The sequence below is a fragment of the Dasypus novemcinctus genome, chromosome X (assembly GCF_030445035.2).
Source record: "Dasypus novemcinctus isolate mDasNov1 chromosome X, mDasNov1.1.hap2, whole genome shotgun sequence".
Taxonomy (NCBI): domain Eukaryota; kingdom Metazoa; phylum Chordata; class Mammalia; order Cingulata; family Dasypodidae; genus Dasypus; species Dasypus novemcinctus.
This window is the reverse complement of record NC_080704.1, coordinates 143902668-143921256: the sequence shown is the minus strand read 5'-3', so window position 1 is coordinate 143921256 and position 18589 is coordinate 143902668. Positions and strand designations below refer to the sequence as shown.

General features: G+C 35.5%; 1 protein-coding gene across 1 annotated transcript; it reads right to left on the bottom strand.

Annotated features, from left to right (window-relative positions):
* Positions 1 to 1476: 1476 nt before the first annotated feature.
* On the bottom strand, positions 1477 to 2923 carry ACTRT1 (actin related protein T1). Its single transcript, XM_004474359.3, has one exon. The coding sequence runs from the start codon at positions 2727 to 2729 to the stop codon at positions 1596 to 1598; it is 1134 nt and encodes a 377-aa protein (XP_004474416.1). The 5' UTR covers positions 2730 to 2923; the 3' UTR covers positions 1477 to 1595.
* Between the last annotated feature and the right edge of the window lie 15666 nt (positions 2924 to 18589).

The following is an 18589-nucleotide window of genomic DNA, read 5'->3' as shown; positions in this document are numbered from 1 at the left end:
AGGACTACTTAATTCAGAATACTTTTCTATGCAGTATGTAGGCCACCTAAAATCTGTAAGGCTACAGAGGAAGGAAAAGGGAGACAAGAAACTACCTAGTTAAAAGTTTTTTAGATGCCTTTCTAGTGTAAGATCTAGGGTGAGAGGGAGGTCGCTATTCTTATTGCCTCATATATATCATTCTCCTGTGATTATTTCAATATAATTTAAATTAATCCCATAAAATTCCTTTAGTGATAGTCTTTTGAGAGGAAAAATATTCTATTATTGATTAATTTGCTACTTTTCTTGGAATTTTTTCTGTATATATAATGCTAGGTGAGAATATATTCTTAGCACTTTAATGGTGTCATTCAACACTCTTCTGGCACCATTGTGGTTTTAAGTTATCTGTAAACAGAGATATGGTCCTAAATGAGGTCTCTGAAAATACAAATTAAAAGTTTTGATTTTTAGTTATTTAAAATGTTTGATTGTTTTCATGGACAATTTCAAGCTAGCAATGTGCCATCACTGAACTTGAAGTTGGGAAAATATACAAAATTAGGATGTCATTATTTTATCAGAAGCCGGTTCAATTCTCTTTGACTAAGTATTTTTAGCTTAATACTTATTTTTTATTTTTCCTTCCTTTTCCCGTCTTCCTTCCACCTAAATTACCCCTCTTGTCTTTTTTTCCCCAGGTCTGTGTATCTACCTCTACTTTTCTCCATGAAACACATATTCATTTAGAGACTTTTCTGGATTTTCAATTATTTTCTGAATAATATCTTTTTGTGAAGTCCACCAAATCAATACGTAAATTCCCCTTTATTTTCACTTTATTCAATATTTTATTGATGGCATCATAATTCCTTCCAGGATTTTAAACCCAAACCAATGATGCTATATACATCCTTGAAGATAAAAACAAAATAACAGAAAACTACATAAACAAATAGTGGTGCTCATTTTAATATGCCTCCTGGGAGCAGGGACCTTGAACTTAGAAAGCCTAAGAAAAAGAGTGATTCCTATGCCCACTACTCCTTGCTACAGACACTGTTTCTACTCTAGCTGTCTGGTCTCATAAAACAGAGCAAAATCCCTATTATGCTTACCAAAGACCCTCCAAATAATGAGCTTGTTGACAGAACAGAGTAGCTTTCCTGATTTTACTCTTCCCTGCACTCTTCTTCTCCACATAATATTTTTCCTGGGCATTTGATAAATAGGAACTAGCTAATTCATATTTCCAATGAAGAATCCAGGGTCTGTACTGAATCAAATTTCTAGGTATGAGGCCCAGACTCCTGATTTTACTATAAATTCTGCAGGTGGAGAAAACCTCAAAACATAAACCAATAGATTATTAGGAGAAAACATTTTAAGAGGTGCATGGGAGGGGAAGGGGGTGGGGGAGAATTGAACCAATTAAAAAGATTCAGTACCAGAATCATAAATTATTCTTAGCCCCTCAAAAATAAACCAAAATCCTAAATGGCAAACCACTTTTATTGAGCATCCTGCTGAAACAAGACTGACAATTTTACTTTTCCTACTGGTGTTACCATGATCTGTTGGTTACGTCTGATCATTCCTGTGTTTTGAGTCCTTTAAAAGCATTTTCTTTGAACCACAGATTTCCCAAACTCATTGAAATCTGCAGAGGTGATCCACATCTGTTTGAAACTGCTCAGAGATGTCACAATGGATGCACCTATCCAAGTGGAAAAACATCTGTCAGGAGGAGCTGTTATCCTGATGGGAATCCCTTTGGCAGCCAGCAGTTCCAGCTCTTTCATGAGTCGTTCTTCAAACCCAGGGAAGAGAGTGGTTCCCCCAGACAGCACAATCTCTGCAAATAGAGTGGTGTGGATATCAGTGTCACACTTCATGATAGTAGTGGAGACCATTTTTGAGAGACCTGGGTTGTGGATACCCAGTTGATCAGGTGAAAAAAGAACTTCAGGTGCTTGATACAGTTGTTCCCCAATGTGGATGACATTCCCATCTGGAAGTTTGTACTCTCTTAGAATCTCCTCTGGTCTTTTGCCTAGCTCCTTCTCTGGCTCAAATGCCACATAACACAACTTCTCTTTGATGTCATCTACCAAGATCTTGTCAAACATGCAAGGGTAGTTACGTCCACTAGCAAGGAGGAGCTGGGTGAGATGCTCTGTAATGTCCCTTCCTGCCAGAGAAAGCTTGGTGACAGCATGAGGCAGAGCATAACCTTCAAAAATGGGTACAGTGCAGGTGATCCCATCCCCACTGTCCACTACCAGGCCTGTAACACAAGCAGAGGCATAGAGTGCCACCACTGCATGGTTGGTCAAGTAGAAGGCAGGAACATTGAAGGTCTCAAACATTATTTCTGCCGTCTTTTCTCTATTCTCTCTTGGGTTCAAGGAGGGCTCAGTCATGAGCACTGGATAATGATTGGGTTTCACTCCCAGCTCCCACTCAAAAAGATGCTTCCAGAGTTTCTCCATGTCATCCCATCCCGTGATCAGGCCACGTTCAACAGGGTAGTGCAAATTTAAGGAATCATACTTGTATACAGCTGCATCTCCCACAAAGTGCTTCTTTTCATTGGCTTCTGCTGAAGGCATGTTCAATTTAAGATGCCCCACAACTGAGCTGATGACATGACGGGGTCCAATCTCTCCAGATAATCCTGCTTTGCAGAGTCCTGATCCATTGTCAAAAATCACAGCTGGATTATCTAATAAATGTGGACTAAACATGTCTGCATCCTATTCTGAACTTCACCAAAATAAAGACAGAATTTTCAGTCTCCTTTGTGACACCAGCGTTACCTATGGAAGTTTTAAGTCCACAGGATTCCACAGTTCACAGGTTATCTCCCAGATAGGATTAGTAGGCTGTCCTGAATCTCTAAGATTCCCCCATCTTAAACTCCTGAATCTTAACTGATCACTCAAGGCCTGTTGAGCCCTTTTCAGGGATGATTGTCCCATATGTAACAATATAGCCAAGGCAACAATTGACCTCAGTGCGCATCAGAGGGAAATTAATGGGTGGGGCTCTCCCCAGTTGGTGTGGCCTGTAACAGAGGAAGCTAAACCATATCTAAGGGCAGTTTGATAATCATATGAACCCAAAGGAAGTTCTTGCCTTAGAATCTAGTGAAGCATCCGTGTTCTGGGCTTATTCCAGTGAACTGACTTTTCTGCTCAACTGAGCTACGGTGTAGGAGATGAAAAAACGTATGTTTCCCTTTGCTAAGGCAAGGATCTAAGCACCTGACTCAGGTTCATGGCAGCATGGTAGTACTCTGTGTTAGTTTACTAAAGGATGCTGGGAAAAATACACCAGAAATGGATTTTATAATGGAAATTTATCAAGTTAAAAGCTTATAGATCTTTTAATCCCCAATATCTCCTTAAGAAACAAAAACAAGCACAAAGAAACAAATGAAAAAGAAAACCCTCTCATTGGGGAGTAAATGTAGGTCGGTGGTTGAGCACATGCTTCCCATGTACAAGGGTCCTGGGTTCATTCCCCAGTGTCCCTTTCCCCCAAAATGTGTGTATGTGTGTGTGTACATATATATATACATACACACACACACTCAGTTCTGAGTCTTTCAATGTGTTCAAACCAATGCATCTTCAGAGATGTCTCATTGATGGTCAACTGTTAGAAATCCTGGACGACTTACTTGTGGCCAGGCAATACTGGGCATCTGCTTGTCTTGGAATCTGCCTTCTCCTCTGGTCTTACTTTCTCCTGAGCTCAGCTGTGGGCAATCAGGCATATGACTTTTTTCTCAAGTTTCCCCTGTGCCTTCATTCTTTGATCCTCTCATGGGTCTCTTTTTGAGCCTCTGTGCTCCACTGATTCCAGACTCTTAGCCTCCAGGAAAGATTAGCCTCTGAAGGCTTCTCTTTCTTTGCTGCCTCTTTCTGCACGCCTGCTGCTTTCCATCCTCTACCAATAAATATCTACACAAAAAGGATCAAGACCCACCCTGAGTCATGTCTCACTGAAGTAATAAAGCCAAAGGGTCTCCAGTGGAATCCAATCTGAAGGGCTACAAACCCACAGGAATGGAAGAGTTTTAAATACCTGATCTTTTTGGGGATCCACGAAAAGCTTCAAACTCTGCAATTCCAAAAATATGTACTTTCCATATGCAAATGCATTATTTCCAACACAATATTTCAAAAAGCCTCAAATCATTTCAGTAAAAATGCTAAGTGCAAAACCTCATCAAAATCAGTTATAGGTATTGTGTTTGTCAGGATTCTCTAGGGAAACAGAATCACCAAGGCATATCTGTCAATAATATGTGATTATATTAGAGATTCTCATGCAGCCATGGAGATATACAAGTCCAGGTTCCACAGGGAGGCAATGAAAGTCCATTGAAGTTTCTTGATGAGTTCTGGGAGATGTTGTCTGTCCAAAGATGACCTGGGAAATTCTTACTCAATGATGGAATCACTTCCCCTTTTAAGGGATTCAACTGATTGGGTTAAACATCACTCTTGCTGATGGCAATCTCCCTGACTGATGCAATTATAACCAGCTATCTATGATTTACCACTGCAGTAAAGTCAATGGTGACTAAAGTCCATAAATACCCTTGTATTACAGTTAGCCCAGTGCTTCCTTGACCAAACAACTGGACACAATTACCTGGTTTAGTTGACACAATACCCTAATCATCATAGGTATGATGTCTGTCTGAGAAAAATTCCTCTCTGACTATAGACTATGGAACCTAGAAAAAAAATCTGCTTCAGTATACAAAGGAGGGACATTCACAGGATGACCATTTCCATTGTCATAGGGAGAAATTGGAAGGAAAACAGGCTTCATGTGTCCCAAACACTTCTGAAAACATGCAGGGCATATGCCATTAGATTTCAAAGTCTGAGACAAATATATAGATGGTGTTTTTTTCTCCTCAGAGACTTATGGAGAAGGCACCCCACTCTTTCCAAGGGCTTATCCAGAAGCTATTCTCTTGTTCACAGCATTATCAAGCATCTCATTGGCTACCCAATTCTAGGCCTCACCCTCTGAGAATAATGGAGTGATGGCCACATTTTCCCCAATCTCAAGGTCACAAGTCCAAACCCCACAGAACTAACTTTCTCCAAATCTGGGGAGTGTGATCCCCCTTTCGGAAGCCCGGGGCCACAACACTATCCTAAACAATTGGGCAAAATTCCCACCTTCTTCAAATTCTATGGCTTAGTCATTCTTTCTGAAGACATGTTTGGGTGCCTGCTCTTGGCCTAAGAAGTTGTCCAGATCTCAGTTTTCATGGTTTTGCCACTGAAGTCATTTTCTCTTCAATCTCTTCTATTTCTGTCCCTTTTAGTTCAGGTTGGTTTCCGTTTCATTCATACAGATAACACAAAAAAGTGGTATTTTACCATACAGTAAATAAGGTTCCAAGTCATCAGACAATAAGACTTTCCACAAATATGAGAAAAGGGGGAGGATTTGGGGTTACAGTGGAAGAACTTTTATCATTGATGTGGAGGTAGTGGCCACCAATATTTCTGAGGGCTGGAGAGGGAAAATAGGTGTTATATAGGAAAATTTTGGGGACATTGGATGCTCTGAATAAATTTGCAATGAAAGAGGCCACTATATATCTTGTCAAAACTTATACAATTTTGTGTGAGAGAGTTTAAACTTTAATGTAAAATATAATCCACACTTATTGACAGTGCTCCAATATGTATCCATCAATTGTAACAAAAATACCACATGAATGAAGGATGTTAATGTGGGAAAGTGTGGGAGTGGTAGATAACGGGTCATGTTGGGATCCCCTCATTTTTATGCAAAATTTAGACAATCTAAATATCTTTAAAATATCCGTGTGAATGAGGATGAAGAACAATTTAAATTCTTCAGACAACAAACATAATTTAAAGGGCAAAAATGTTTTGATTTTTCATATATTAATCAAATAGTCACTTGCAAAGAGAAATACATAATTCAAAATCTACTATCAAAATGAATTGAATCAGAAAGTTAAAAAAAATTATATGGGAGAAAATGAGATCAGCCAAAATGAAAATGTTATGGTAATGGACCTCTAATTACATCAGTTACAGAAGGAAATTTGCAGCCACAACAATATTTTCCATGAGGTAGTATTCAGCATTAAATAAGAAATAAGAATGATTTTGTATTTTCATTATAGATTCCTCTTCAGAAAAGTTCTTCCCTACCTAATGTCAACCAACATCCTCCTTCACCTGTACCCTTCCAAAAAAATAAAATATTCCTAGTAATATACAAATCCAGAAACACAGGCAAAAAGAACAAAAATGTTTAAAAGAGCTGACTTATCTCCTTAAACTTAAGAAAATAAATCTTCCTTTGCATTTCAGTGATCTAACCTATAAGCTTCCCTTCTGGGTATTTTTGAATTTCAAAAATTGAAACAAATGACACCAAAACCACAATAGGTATTTCTCTAGAAATACCTCTTTTAAGACCAAGGCAGAGCAAAGAAGACATATTTGTATATTTTTAAATAAACAGCTCTTAGGTTGCAAGAATACTATGTTGTCTAGTGAATATTAATAGACAAGCTTAATACATTGGGGAGTTGGAAGTATGTAAAAACAAAACAGAAAGTGCATTTTGTTAATTAAAAAAATGTATGCCCTAGCCTACATTTAAAAAAGTTAATTAAATCTAAAGCATTTTTAAAATTTTAATAGTTACCTCTTTACATATTTAATAAAAAAAAATTAGTCATAAAAAGACAAGTTCAAGTCCCCAAGTGTTTCCATTTAGAAGGCACAGAAATTGGATCATTGATGCTGTTACATGTCTTTTCCTAAATGTGCACTTTGTATTGAATACGTTACCCTATTTATAAGTTTATGATACAGAGAAACGTGGTATTTACAATTTCAAAAAATCAAAGTTTAATTTGTCAAAATTGGTCGAGGGACTCACTAATGGGGCACACAATAATATAAAGCTCCTGAGGGCTTTAGAGTTTTCTAGACACTATATGTTGGGAGGGGGCAGTGGAATCTCAGGAATGAAGCACCCTGCGTATGTCCTTACTTTGGAATATATTTTCCCAAATGTATCAGATTTAGACTCATTTATCATTTCTCTACACCTGGCTCTTCTTTGAATCGATAATTAACACTACACTTGTTAGTTATATGTCTCAAAGACTTAAATCATTGGTCTGTTCACATGCTAGTTGAGCCCTGACTATCAACAGAGTTGCAATACCTACTCTCAAGTTCACTGGACTCACCAAGGAACACTAATAAAAGGATGGTGATGGTAAATACCCATTCCAAAAGCAGAGAGTATCTACAATGCCTGCAAGACAGTTCCATCCATCTGCCCCATGAGACCTAAGTACCTTCTCAAGCAGAAAGAGAGTCGCATCACCAGCCTAAAATCCTCAAGATCAGGGAATGAACAATGAACTAAAGTAGATGTTTTATTATTCTATTATTATTCTTTTAGAGACTTATTATTCTAGCAATGCAAGAACTTGTGTCATTGATATAAAGGCAGTGGCCAACAGAGGTTCTGAGGGGAGGGAGAAAAAAGAACAGGTGAAATTTTTGGGTATTTTGGGGACATTGTAATTGTCTTGGATGACAAATTCCAATGACATATACAGGCCATTGTATATTTTGTCAAACTCTACAAAATTATGTTGGGAAAAGTATTAACTATAATGTGAATTATAATCCATGGTTATTAGCAGCAATGCTTCAATATATTTTCATGAATTGTAACAAATATACCACACTATTGAAAGAGGTTGTTAATGTGGGAAAGTGTGGCAGCAAAAAGGGGTGTGGTATATGGACTCCACTAATTTTTTTATTTAAAATTTATGTAATCTAAAGTTTCTTTAAAAATAAAAGAAATTTAATTTTTTTTAAAAGACTTGGAATTGTTCTGAGTGACATTGCAATGACAGATATGGGTCATTTTATATATGACCATAGCCTGCAGAATTGAGTGGGAAAGAGTGTAAACTACAATATAAACTATAATTCATACTTAGTGACAATGTTCCAAAATGTGTTCATCTATTAAAATGAATGTATCACACTAATGAAAGAAGTTGTTAATGTGGGGAAAAGTGGGAGGTGAAGGGAGTGGGGTATATGGGAATCCCTTACATTTTTTGTAAACTTTTATTTAATCTAAGTATCTTTAAATATAAATAAAAATATACTTATAAAAAGACTCAGTGTTTCTGGTCACGCAGGATTTCCTCATTTCATTAATTACTGAATATTATCATAAAAATATCTGTAATGAAGAGTCTTTCATTTTCATTTTGGCAAGTTATTTTCTGAGTCCTTTACATGCTCCTGTTAGTTCAGCTAACTGGCCCATGTTTGCTTACTTTTGTTTATGTGGGAATTTTTTTGTAATTATCATCTCATTCCCAATATCAGTATGTAATTTAATTTTGGAAACCAATGACAAAGTATACATTTCTAGATATATATTGTTTATTTAGAACACAAAACCATACTGATAGTCAACAGATAATCTCATTTGTTCCAATACACAAAATAGAAACTGGTCAATTAATACTTCCAGCTATCCTTAATGGATTTATAAACCATCCCATATGATGTAAATTTTCAGTTGAAAGAAAACTAGAGAATAATCTAGGCACTGAATAACACAGTGAACATAGAGGTGGTCGAGAATTGTGATGGTACGGATGCAAGAGTCTCCTTCTCTGAGGTAGAGCAGATTTACAGCACTATTGCAGGGTAGTGGCAATGTGGAAGAGCTTGGGGAAAAATTGGTGTGGACTATGGATTTTGGTTTAAAGCAAGACTGTAATATTTTTATATCGATGCCAAAGATTTACTTTGTTGATAATGGGGAGTATGGAAAAAAGTGTGCCAAATGTATGTTATGGACCATGGTTGGTGGTAATAGTGCAATGATATTAGTTCATAACCTGTAACAAATATTCCACCACATTTTGCTGTGTTGGCAATATGGTATTGTATGGTAATTCTACACATGTTTGATTGTTTTAAAAGTTTAAAACTTCTGTAATAAAAATATTTTAAAAACAAAACCAAAATGTCAATGCATCGTGAGAGCCACTGAGTGTACACTTTGGATATAATGTACAAAGCCTGGAACTGTATAATACAGTGAACCATGTGGTGGAAGATAGACTGTTGTTAACAATACAAATATGAGAGTATTCTTTCGTTAACTATAACAAATATACAATTTTACTATATAGTGTTAATAATATACCAAGTGTACACTATGTTCCATAGTTAGTGGTAGTCTGATCATGTTCTTTAATAATCTATAGGAAATGTTCCACAACAAAGTAAAGTTTTGGTGGAGTGATGATGTATGAGAATTCTGCACATTATGCATGATTGTTTTGTAAGCTCATAGCATACTTAATTAAAAAAATGGAAAGCAAACAAAAAAAGAAGTTTATATCTGAGCAGTTTCAAGCCTGGCCAGCAAATGGCACACTTTGGCACACCTTTCCATGGAGGAGTTTCTTTCAATCTCAGTTTTCCTGTGTTTTTCTCTGGACAGAGAGCCAAGAGTCAAAGTGCCTCTTCTGGCCAAATTTACTTAAGAGAAGTGCCCCTACTCCTCTTATTTTTTTTCCTTATAACAAGCCTCTCAATTGGCTGTATGTAGACAGGGTTTGTACTCGAGTTTAATATCTTGACATGGTTGATGTGAACATTTCCTGGCCACTGTGGGATTTTGATAACTCAGATTTGCTTTCTACGGTTCTTTGTCTCTCTGTACCTCACCCCCACTGTGAGTTGTATCACACTCTCCTGATATCCTGACCCTGAAATCAGGTCCATAGGACAGATTTTGGCCATTCCTCCATTATTTTGTGAATGTTGAGCCCTGCTTGCTTACTCTGATGCCATCTTTCTGCAACCCCCATCCATTCATCTTTAACACTGCTAACCAATCAACTAGCTATTTGAAAGTGGCCCTTTTCTCAAACCTCTAACGACAATTACTATTAGTCCACACTGTGCCTTTGCAGTGAGTTAGAAAAAATCTTCCATGCCACTCTGTCTTTTAGTTGAGCAGTGTTTGCATTTCACTTACCTTTAGTTCCTTCATTGTGATAAATTCATATGGGCATGACCTCCACATTCACATTTTAAAAATATGAGTCTTTCCTGTTTCTTTGAGAAAAGAGAAACAACCAGAAGAGTGCATCCACATGAAGCTAGCACAGTATCTATGTACTTGCTAATATCTTTGGACATATGTTCATCTTTCCTTCATGCTAATATAAATTAAATATTCATGCTTATATCTACAGCAAAGCCCTCCCATTGTAACTTAGGTTTTATCTCTTCTTGCTTGGTTAATGTTATCAATTCAGAAAGTATATCATATATGGCCATCTATTCCTTTTTGGCTTATGCCTGTTAGGATAAAAACGTAATTATTCTTATCTTAAAAATAGTTTGTATCTTAAACTATATTTGACATGTGTTGCCTCTATGTGCAGTTCTAAAATCTTGTCCTGCTTTTCTCTCTTTGAATTTTTCTTTTTTCTCCCTCATTTCACTGAATCTGTTTCAAAAGCCTACAATCTCTAAGTTTATTTGTTGATTCTCACTATTCATGTTACTTGCCTTATCATCGATATTTGATACAATTTGTCTTGACTACTAAAATACTTTGTTGACTTGGATAACATAACACCAAACTCTGCTAGTTTTCCTTCTACATCACTGGCTTTTCCTTCATACTATACTGCTGGCTCCCCCTCCTCTCTCCACTTCTAAATGTTGAATTTGACCGAGCTCAGTCTAGGAACTTTTCAGATCTGTGGTCAGTTTTATAATGGTCCCCAAAGATTTCCACATCCTGATCTCCAGAATATGTGAATATGTTACATGAATATGTTAAAATAGGCTTTCAAGGTATGGTTAAGTTAAGGATTTTGAGATTGGAATGTTACACTGGATTATCCCTATGTGCCCAGTGATGTAATTATAAGGGTCCTTATATAAAGGAACTAGGATATCAGTGTTGAGTAGAAGGCAAATGTGAAAACGGAAGCAGAGATTAGAGTGATGTAGCCATAAACCATGGATGTCAAACCAGCTTCTATATTCTGGAAGAAACAAGTGAGGAATCAAACTTGCCCTTGATTATCCAGAGTGAGACAGACCTCTGGAAACCTTGATTTTAGCCCTGTAAAAGTGATTTTAGACTTCTAACCTCCAAAATTAACGGAGAAAATATTTGCATTTTTTAAGCCTTTCCGTTTTGTTTTGTTTTGTTTGTAATTTGTTACAGCAACAAGACGAAGCTGATTGAAATTCCATCTCGCAAATCATACCTTGAAAATATCATGCAATATTATGGTTCCAAAATATATTTATAGTCATATGACTCCAAGATTTATATCATTTGTCTAAACTTCTCTTCTAAATTACTGTCTCATGTGTAATTGTTTGTCTAATATGTATCTCAAACTTAAACTGTCAAAATCAAAACTCTTATCATAATCTCATGTTTTAGTTACCAAAGGGATTCTGATACAAAGAACCAGAAAAGTATTGACTTTTATAAGGGATAGTTATTTGGGTTAAAACCTTACAGTTCCAAGGCTGTGAAAAGTCCAACTTAAAGTACCATAAAAGGTGCTTTTTCACCATGTTAGCTTTCATATGTTGAAGCAAGATTGCAGGTAACCTCTGCCTGGTTTCTGTCTTCCCCTCTGGACTGTACCATCTCCTGGGGCTCAGCTGAGGGCAACCAGGCACAGGACTTGTCTATTACTGCGTCTTTTCTCTCAGGCTCAGCTTCTATGCTTTCTTCCAGATTTCAGCTGCAATCTGTCAGACAAATAGCTCATTTTCCCCTGGGGACTCTGTTCCTTGAGCCTCTCCCTTTTGTCACATGCCAGCTTCAAATATGGCAGCTTCCTTTTCCTGTGTCTTTCCATTTGTGTCTGTAAGTTTATATCAGACCCATCAAGCAGGCAAAGACTCAACCTGAGTCAAGCCTCATTGATGTAGTTCAAACACCCTAAAATGATATTATCAAGTAATCTATTCAAAGGTCCCTCAACTGAAGTTAATGCATTCAAAAGGTATCACAACCAGAATAGTATACGTTTATAAACATAATCTTCTTCTTTTTGGGATTCATAAAATGTTCTTGAATTGCCAAATATCCCAAACTTCATACTTTGATAATCTCCATACAATTAAATGGAAGTACTTCCTTGTTGTTGCTCAGGTCCCAAATTTTTGTAACATTTTTCACCCCACTCTTTTTCACATAGCATGCATGAGTTATAAAATGAAATCGTATCTCTAATGTCAAAATAATCCAGGATTCAACCACTTCTAAATGTTTGCACTGATATTAACCTTGTGTAAGCCTTAACTATTGTTGTAATAGTAGGTATAGCTTCAGTCTCCCAATTCAAAATTTCTACGCAATCTGTTCCTTCTGCTTGAAATAATCTTTTTCCAAACATCCAAGTGACTAGCTTCCTAAAATCCAAGACTGTGTTCAAATGTCATCTTCTATATTAGTATTTTAGTGACCACCTCTTTATAAATTTCAAAGTTCCTTCCATGACAATCTATTAATTATGTTTCGCCATAATGTTTACCATAACATAATATATTCTTCTATAATTAGTTTATTGTCTTTGGTGATGCTTTTTGAGGGCAAGTATTTATTTTCCATTAATTTTATTCCTTTCTATTGTTTGTAAAATTATTATTGTTATGCTTTGTGTTGTTGAATGCTCTGAGTATAAACAATACCTGGTACATAATAAATATTAGACAAAAAATGAATGTATAATGATTACAGTTTTTAAAAATCACATATTATTCCCCACAAACTAGCCATGTGGAAAAAGTATGTCTATCATAAAATAATTTGAGATTGAAACATAAAATCGTAAAGAGAGGAAGAAAAAATGGAAAAACATGAGAATATTAAGTAAAAGGGAGATCAGAAGAAAATGATAAATTAATGCCATAATTTGAAACCCTAGATTCTTTGGAGTAATTCAGCTACTGGACCATTTCCCAGTATGTGAGCCAATAAATTTCTCCCTTGTATTTTTTTTTTTTTTGGTGTTGTTATTGTGACTTAAGCTATCTTACATTTATTCTGACACTTGGAAAATAAAATGTTCTGAATAATGTAGTTGTTTTCATAATATAGCCGCCTTGTATATTTTTGAATAAATAGTAAATACATATAATCAAAATTATATTCACACAAACTAAATAGATAATTTAGAAACCAGGTTCTTTTTCAGCAAACATGAATCATTTTTGAAAATAGCAATCGTTCATAAAAATCATCTCATCCTTTCTTACAGAAAGAATTTGTAGTGATTTTATATTCCCCTAAAATTGAATGAAAATTGGGAATCTATATAAATACAACTTAAAAATATGAGAGTAGATATTTTAAAGTGCACATTGAAGTCATTGGCCACTGAGAACATCATGATGAAAATTATAAATTACATAAAATTGAATTAGGATAAAGATACAGTATATCAGAAATTAAGCATATAAGCTGAAATGGTTCATAGCAAAGTGTATACACATCAACGCTTTTATTCTTAGGAGAAAAATAAGGTAATCAATTAAGCGTCCAACTTAAGAAATTAATACAATAAAATAAATTTTAAAATCAATAAATTTTAAAAGTAATTTATATATAAAACAAGGATTAGTAAGAAATGATAAAATTTGACAAACCTCTGGAACATTGAGGAAAAAAATAAAAGTATTGAAACAATATTATGAATGAAATCTATCTGATAATTCTTGTTATACAAATGATTTAAAAGAGTAAGGTAATAATATAAATTTAAAAATAAGAACTATGGCATTTCCAATTGCTAGAAAATTGAACTCATTAGAAATTACCATGGAAAAGAAACTTGATAAGCCATTAACCAGTAAAGAAATGTAATCAATAAGTTATACATTGCCTAAAATTAAAATATCAAGGCCTTATTGTTTATCCATATATTCTAACAACTATTTAAGGAAGAAGTAATTCATATTTTATGCAATCACTTATGAAGAATACAAGAAATGGACGAACAAACCCATATAATGGGGACAAATTAATCTTGATATTAAATTCAGTTAAAGGCAATACAAGTAAAATTTATTGAATATTGATTAAATGTGTGAATAAAGTATTTGCAACATAAATCTAGCACTGTATAAACATGATGATACATCAGAAATGTTGTTATCTGCGGAATGGAAGACTGATTTAATATGAGAAAATTTAGTAATATAATTCACAATATTAACAAATTGAAGCAAAAATGCTATCGACCCACTAATGAGGAAACATGCATTTTTTAAAACTCAACATCCTTCATGAACAAGAAATAAATGGTTTATTGTTCATACTTGAATTGTAGATAAAATCTGCTCTAAATTGTTTGGGTGGAAAAGATTTTTTTCCAGCAAAACAGATGATCACCAAAATTACAGTTGTTTTACACATTTTTTTTTCCTCTTTTAGACCATTTCTAATTCAGGTCTGTCAGCTCCCCAGAACAATACACGTCTAAGTGGTGACTATGTGATTCATGCTGTTTCCATCTTGTAGCTTCTTTTTCTACACATGTGATAATTTGTATTTTATTCTAAATACAGCAGAAATCCACTAAAGGGATTTTTCTCTTTTTAGCAAAATTTTATTGTCTCTTTTAAAAAGACATCTGAAATTTAGCGACATGAAAGATGAGATCAGGTGGGTCCCTTTATATCTTTTAAACGTAAAATCCTTGGAAACATTTACATCATTCACATGCTTCCTGAAATTTCATTTACATACCCTTTAACTAAAAGAAAGGTTTGAGAATATAATTTTCCTGTGTACATATGAAAAAGGAAAAGAAATTGATTTGATGAATACAAAGTTTACCTCTACCATAGATGTATAAAATCTTTTTCCTTTCAAATATGGAGTGAGACAAGATTGTCTTTCAATACTAATATTGATGAACATTGTATAATGGTCTTAGAGAGGAAAGTGAGACAAGACTGATATAAAAAACTGGTGAGGATCAAATGAAATAATTAAATCTGATTATATCATCATTGAATTAGAAAACCCAAAAGCAGTTTTGAAGATATCGTTTTAATTAATTAGAGAATTTAAGAAGTATCCCGAATAAGGATCAATTTAGAATTTAAATTATGTATCTATATATCATAAATAGTGAAATAATCTTTGAAAAATGTTTATACATTTAAAAATGTAATTCAGGATCATCCTTTAGAATTGATAAATCTTACTATGATGAAACATTTATTTGAAGCTTAGAAATTCCTTCAAATTTATCCCAACAAATAAATATTCTGTAAAAAATAAAACTGAATAGAAGGATTATATTTGAATATAACATGTACAACACAATTGCTATAATGGCAGAGTTGTAAGAAAATGCATGTTAAAATTCATTATATTTCAAAATCTCATTTTTGTGAGAGAAAAATTTTCTCTATGCATCTAAGTTTTTATAATTGCACAGGCATTTACTAACAACTTCAATTCTTAAAATATTCCTAAGGAAATACTGATCCAGATTCACAAATGAAATACATGAGGATATTCTTTCTAATCCTTATATAATATAAAATAGTTATAAATGAAACACTACATATCCATCAATCTACAATTATTATATTTGAGCTATCAAATCTATGCTTTGGTGCATTATCTACTAATTCAGAAAATTTCTGAAGTATATTAATCAGGAAATGGAAAATGCAGTGCATGATTTATTTTTGAAAATTAAAAGGAAGCAAAATAGCATCTACTTATATAAATAAAGGTCTAGAGGTATATACATTATTGTACCCATAGTGGTAACACTGTGTAGGGAGATTAATGGTCATTTATTGTCTTTAAATTTTCCAAAATTCTCTGTTTTTTTTTAAACTATTATTCTTAGTTTCATAGAAATTGCATATGGTTGCCATTTCAATAGAAACAAAACACTTTCAATTCTCACATTTACCTAATGAGAGCATACATCGTTAATTAATGCATTCACACTTTCATTTAATAAATGTTATTTCTTATACAAACATAATGAAAATTATCAAATGGGAAGTGTCATAAACATGTCACTACTCTAACAGCTGTTTCAAGATTTAATGATGTAATTTTATACTGTAATTCCCATTTGAAATTAGTTAGCAATTGTAAATTTCTTTTCCTGAAATTCATAATGGATGTTTTGTGCTTAAATTCATTCTGATGTATAACGATTAATATTTAACTTGCATTTTATACTAAGCATACAAATGAGATAAACTATGATTTAATATGGAAATAAACAATGTATATATTTTATTATTTTTCAAATTCATCATTTTTATTTTTTGTCTTTATTTTTTTAATGTTACTTTTAAAAAATATGAGGTCCCCATATATTCCCCACCCCACTCACCCACACTTCTGTTTATAAATTCTTATTAAAACTTGGGGAGGAAGAGCAAGATGGCATCTGAGTGAGTGCACTTCATAATCGCTCCTGCAAAGAAGTGGGTGATTAGGGTCAGAGTCCTGCTCAATCGGGCTGTTTCAAGGGTGTGCAGGGCAGGAGGTGTCTGGACGCCATTATGGTGCGACAGTGTCAGAAGAGTTTCTTGCAAGACGTAGAATTTTGGGTTTCTGACATGGAGGTCAGAATTGTGGGCAAGACCCTTCCCCCTACAGCTGGGGGCCTTGGCAATCCCTGAAAACTGTTGTGCTGCAGTGTTCTCAAACCCAGTGTTTGCCAGATGCATGGTTCCTAGGTCCGTATCCCCTAAACCCCCGTAGCACATGCTCCACAGACTCACATACTTTGAGTCTGCAAAATCCTGGACTTCCCATTCCAGAATCCAGCACACCCTGTTGTCACTCTGAGGTCCACGAATACCCTAGTCCTCCGCTTTTTATTTATTTATTTTTTTTTTTTTTGAGCTTGGAGAAGCATAGCAGCTGGATTAGGGAGAGCCTGGGAAGAAAGCAGAGGCGAATCTGCTGAGAAAGCCCAATTTACCTAAACGTCCTGGAATAGGAAACTTGGTCTGGGGGGAAGGTGGAGACAGAAAATCAATTAGACCTCCCCTAGCACACCTAAGGGTCAGGGACTGTAGGATGTGCTACCCAAGCTTCCAAGAGCATATTTGGGGTTTCTGGTCATGTGTAGGTCCTCTCACGCTGGAAATAATCAAGGGGGAAATGAAAAGGACAAATGAGATTATATGGCTATGAATCTCCAAAAAGAGCCGAGAGGATATCAGACGGGTTGCCCTTATGCACACCTCAGCAGAGTCCCAGAGACAGATAAAGTAGATACAACCCTGGGTATTCGTTCTGCTACAGAGACCCACATGGTCATGGCAGATAGAGTTCAGTGTCATGTCAGTTGGCTCTAATTTGGAGTTTGTGTTTCTGTGTGATGGAGCTGGACTCAAATATGATCTATGTTCACAAGCCTCTCCTGTTACTTTTACTGGAACTGTAGTTGGTGCTGGGGTTTAATATATACCCAGGGGACCTGAATCTCTGGACCGACCATGTGATAGCCAGGCCCTGAGTCTCAAAAGACATCAGCTCCTACACTCTGGGTTATTTATTGGACTTACCCCACTCAGCTAACATGGAGTTGAAGTAGGTCAACCACCACACCATGGAGCCAAGAGTTCGTACAATTGAAATCAGGAGGATTGCATCCAGCATCCATGTGAAATTTAAGGCCCCTCTTGTTACAGATGTGGAGTGGACACAACCATTCCAAGGTTCACAGGATGGAGAAATAGAGTATGGATTAGAGTAGACTTACTGATAACCTATTCATGAAATATTGTGATTATTAATTGAAGAAAATGTGGCATTAGTGTGGAGAAAGTAGCCATGGTGGCTGCTGGGGTTAGGGAATGGGAGGAAGAGATGAGATGTGGAGGCATTTTCGGGACTTGGAGTTGTCCTGGGTGATGCTGCAGGGACAGTTTCCGGACATTGTATGTCCTCCCATGGCCCACTGGGTGGAAGGTGGTAGAGTGTGGGCTATGATGTGGACCATTGACCATGAGATGCAGTGGTGCTCTGAGATTTATTTACCAAATGCAATGGGTGTCTCATGATGATGGAGTAGATTGTTGTTATGGGGGGAGGAATGGGGTGAGAGGGGTGGAGGTATATGGTGACCTCATAATTTCTGAATGCAATATTAAAAAAATAAAGACAATAAATAAATAAATAAATAAATGAAATAAAATATAAATAAAAGAGTCATTGTCTTCTGTGTTGAGTTGGTTCACTGAGTATCCACTTGAATCTCCTACTAGAACCCTCATGGAGCTTTCTTGCCGCCCTGGGAGAGAGGAAAGTGAGGAACCGAGAAAGGGGGATCTGATGTTCCCTAAGCATTTTATTTAACTGCAAAGAGGAATCCAGGCATAAAAATTTAGGATTTTTTGTTTTGTTTTGGTTTTTGTCCTGGTTGCTATTGTTGCATTGTCTCCTGGTTTTACCTTCCATTTTTTCCCCCAAGTCCCTTTTTCTTTTC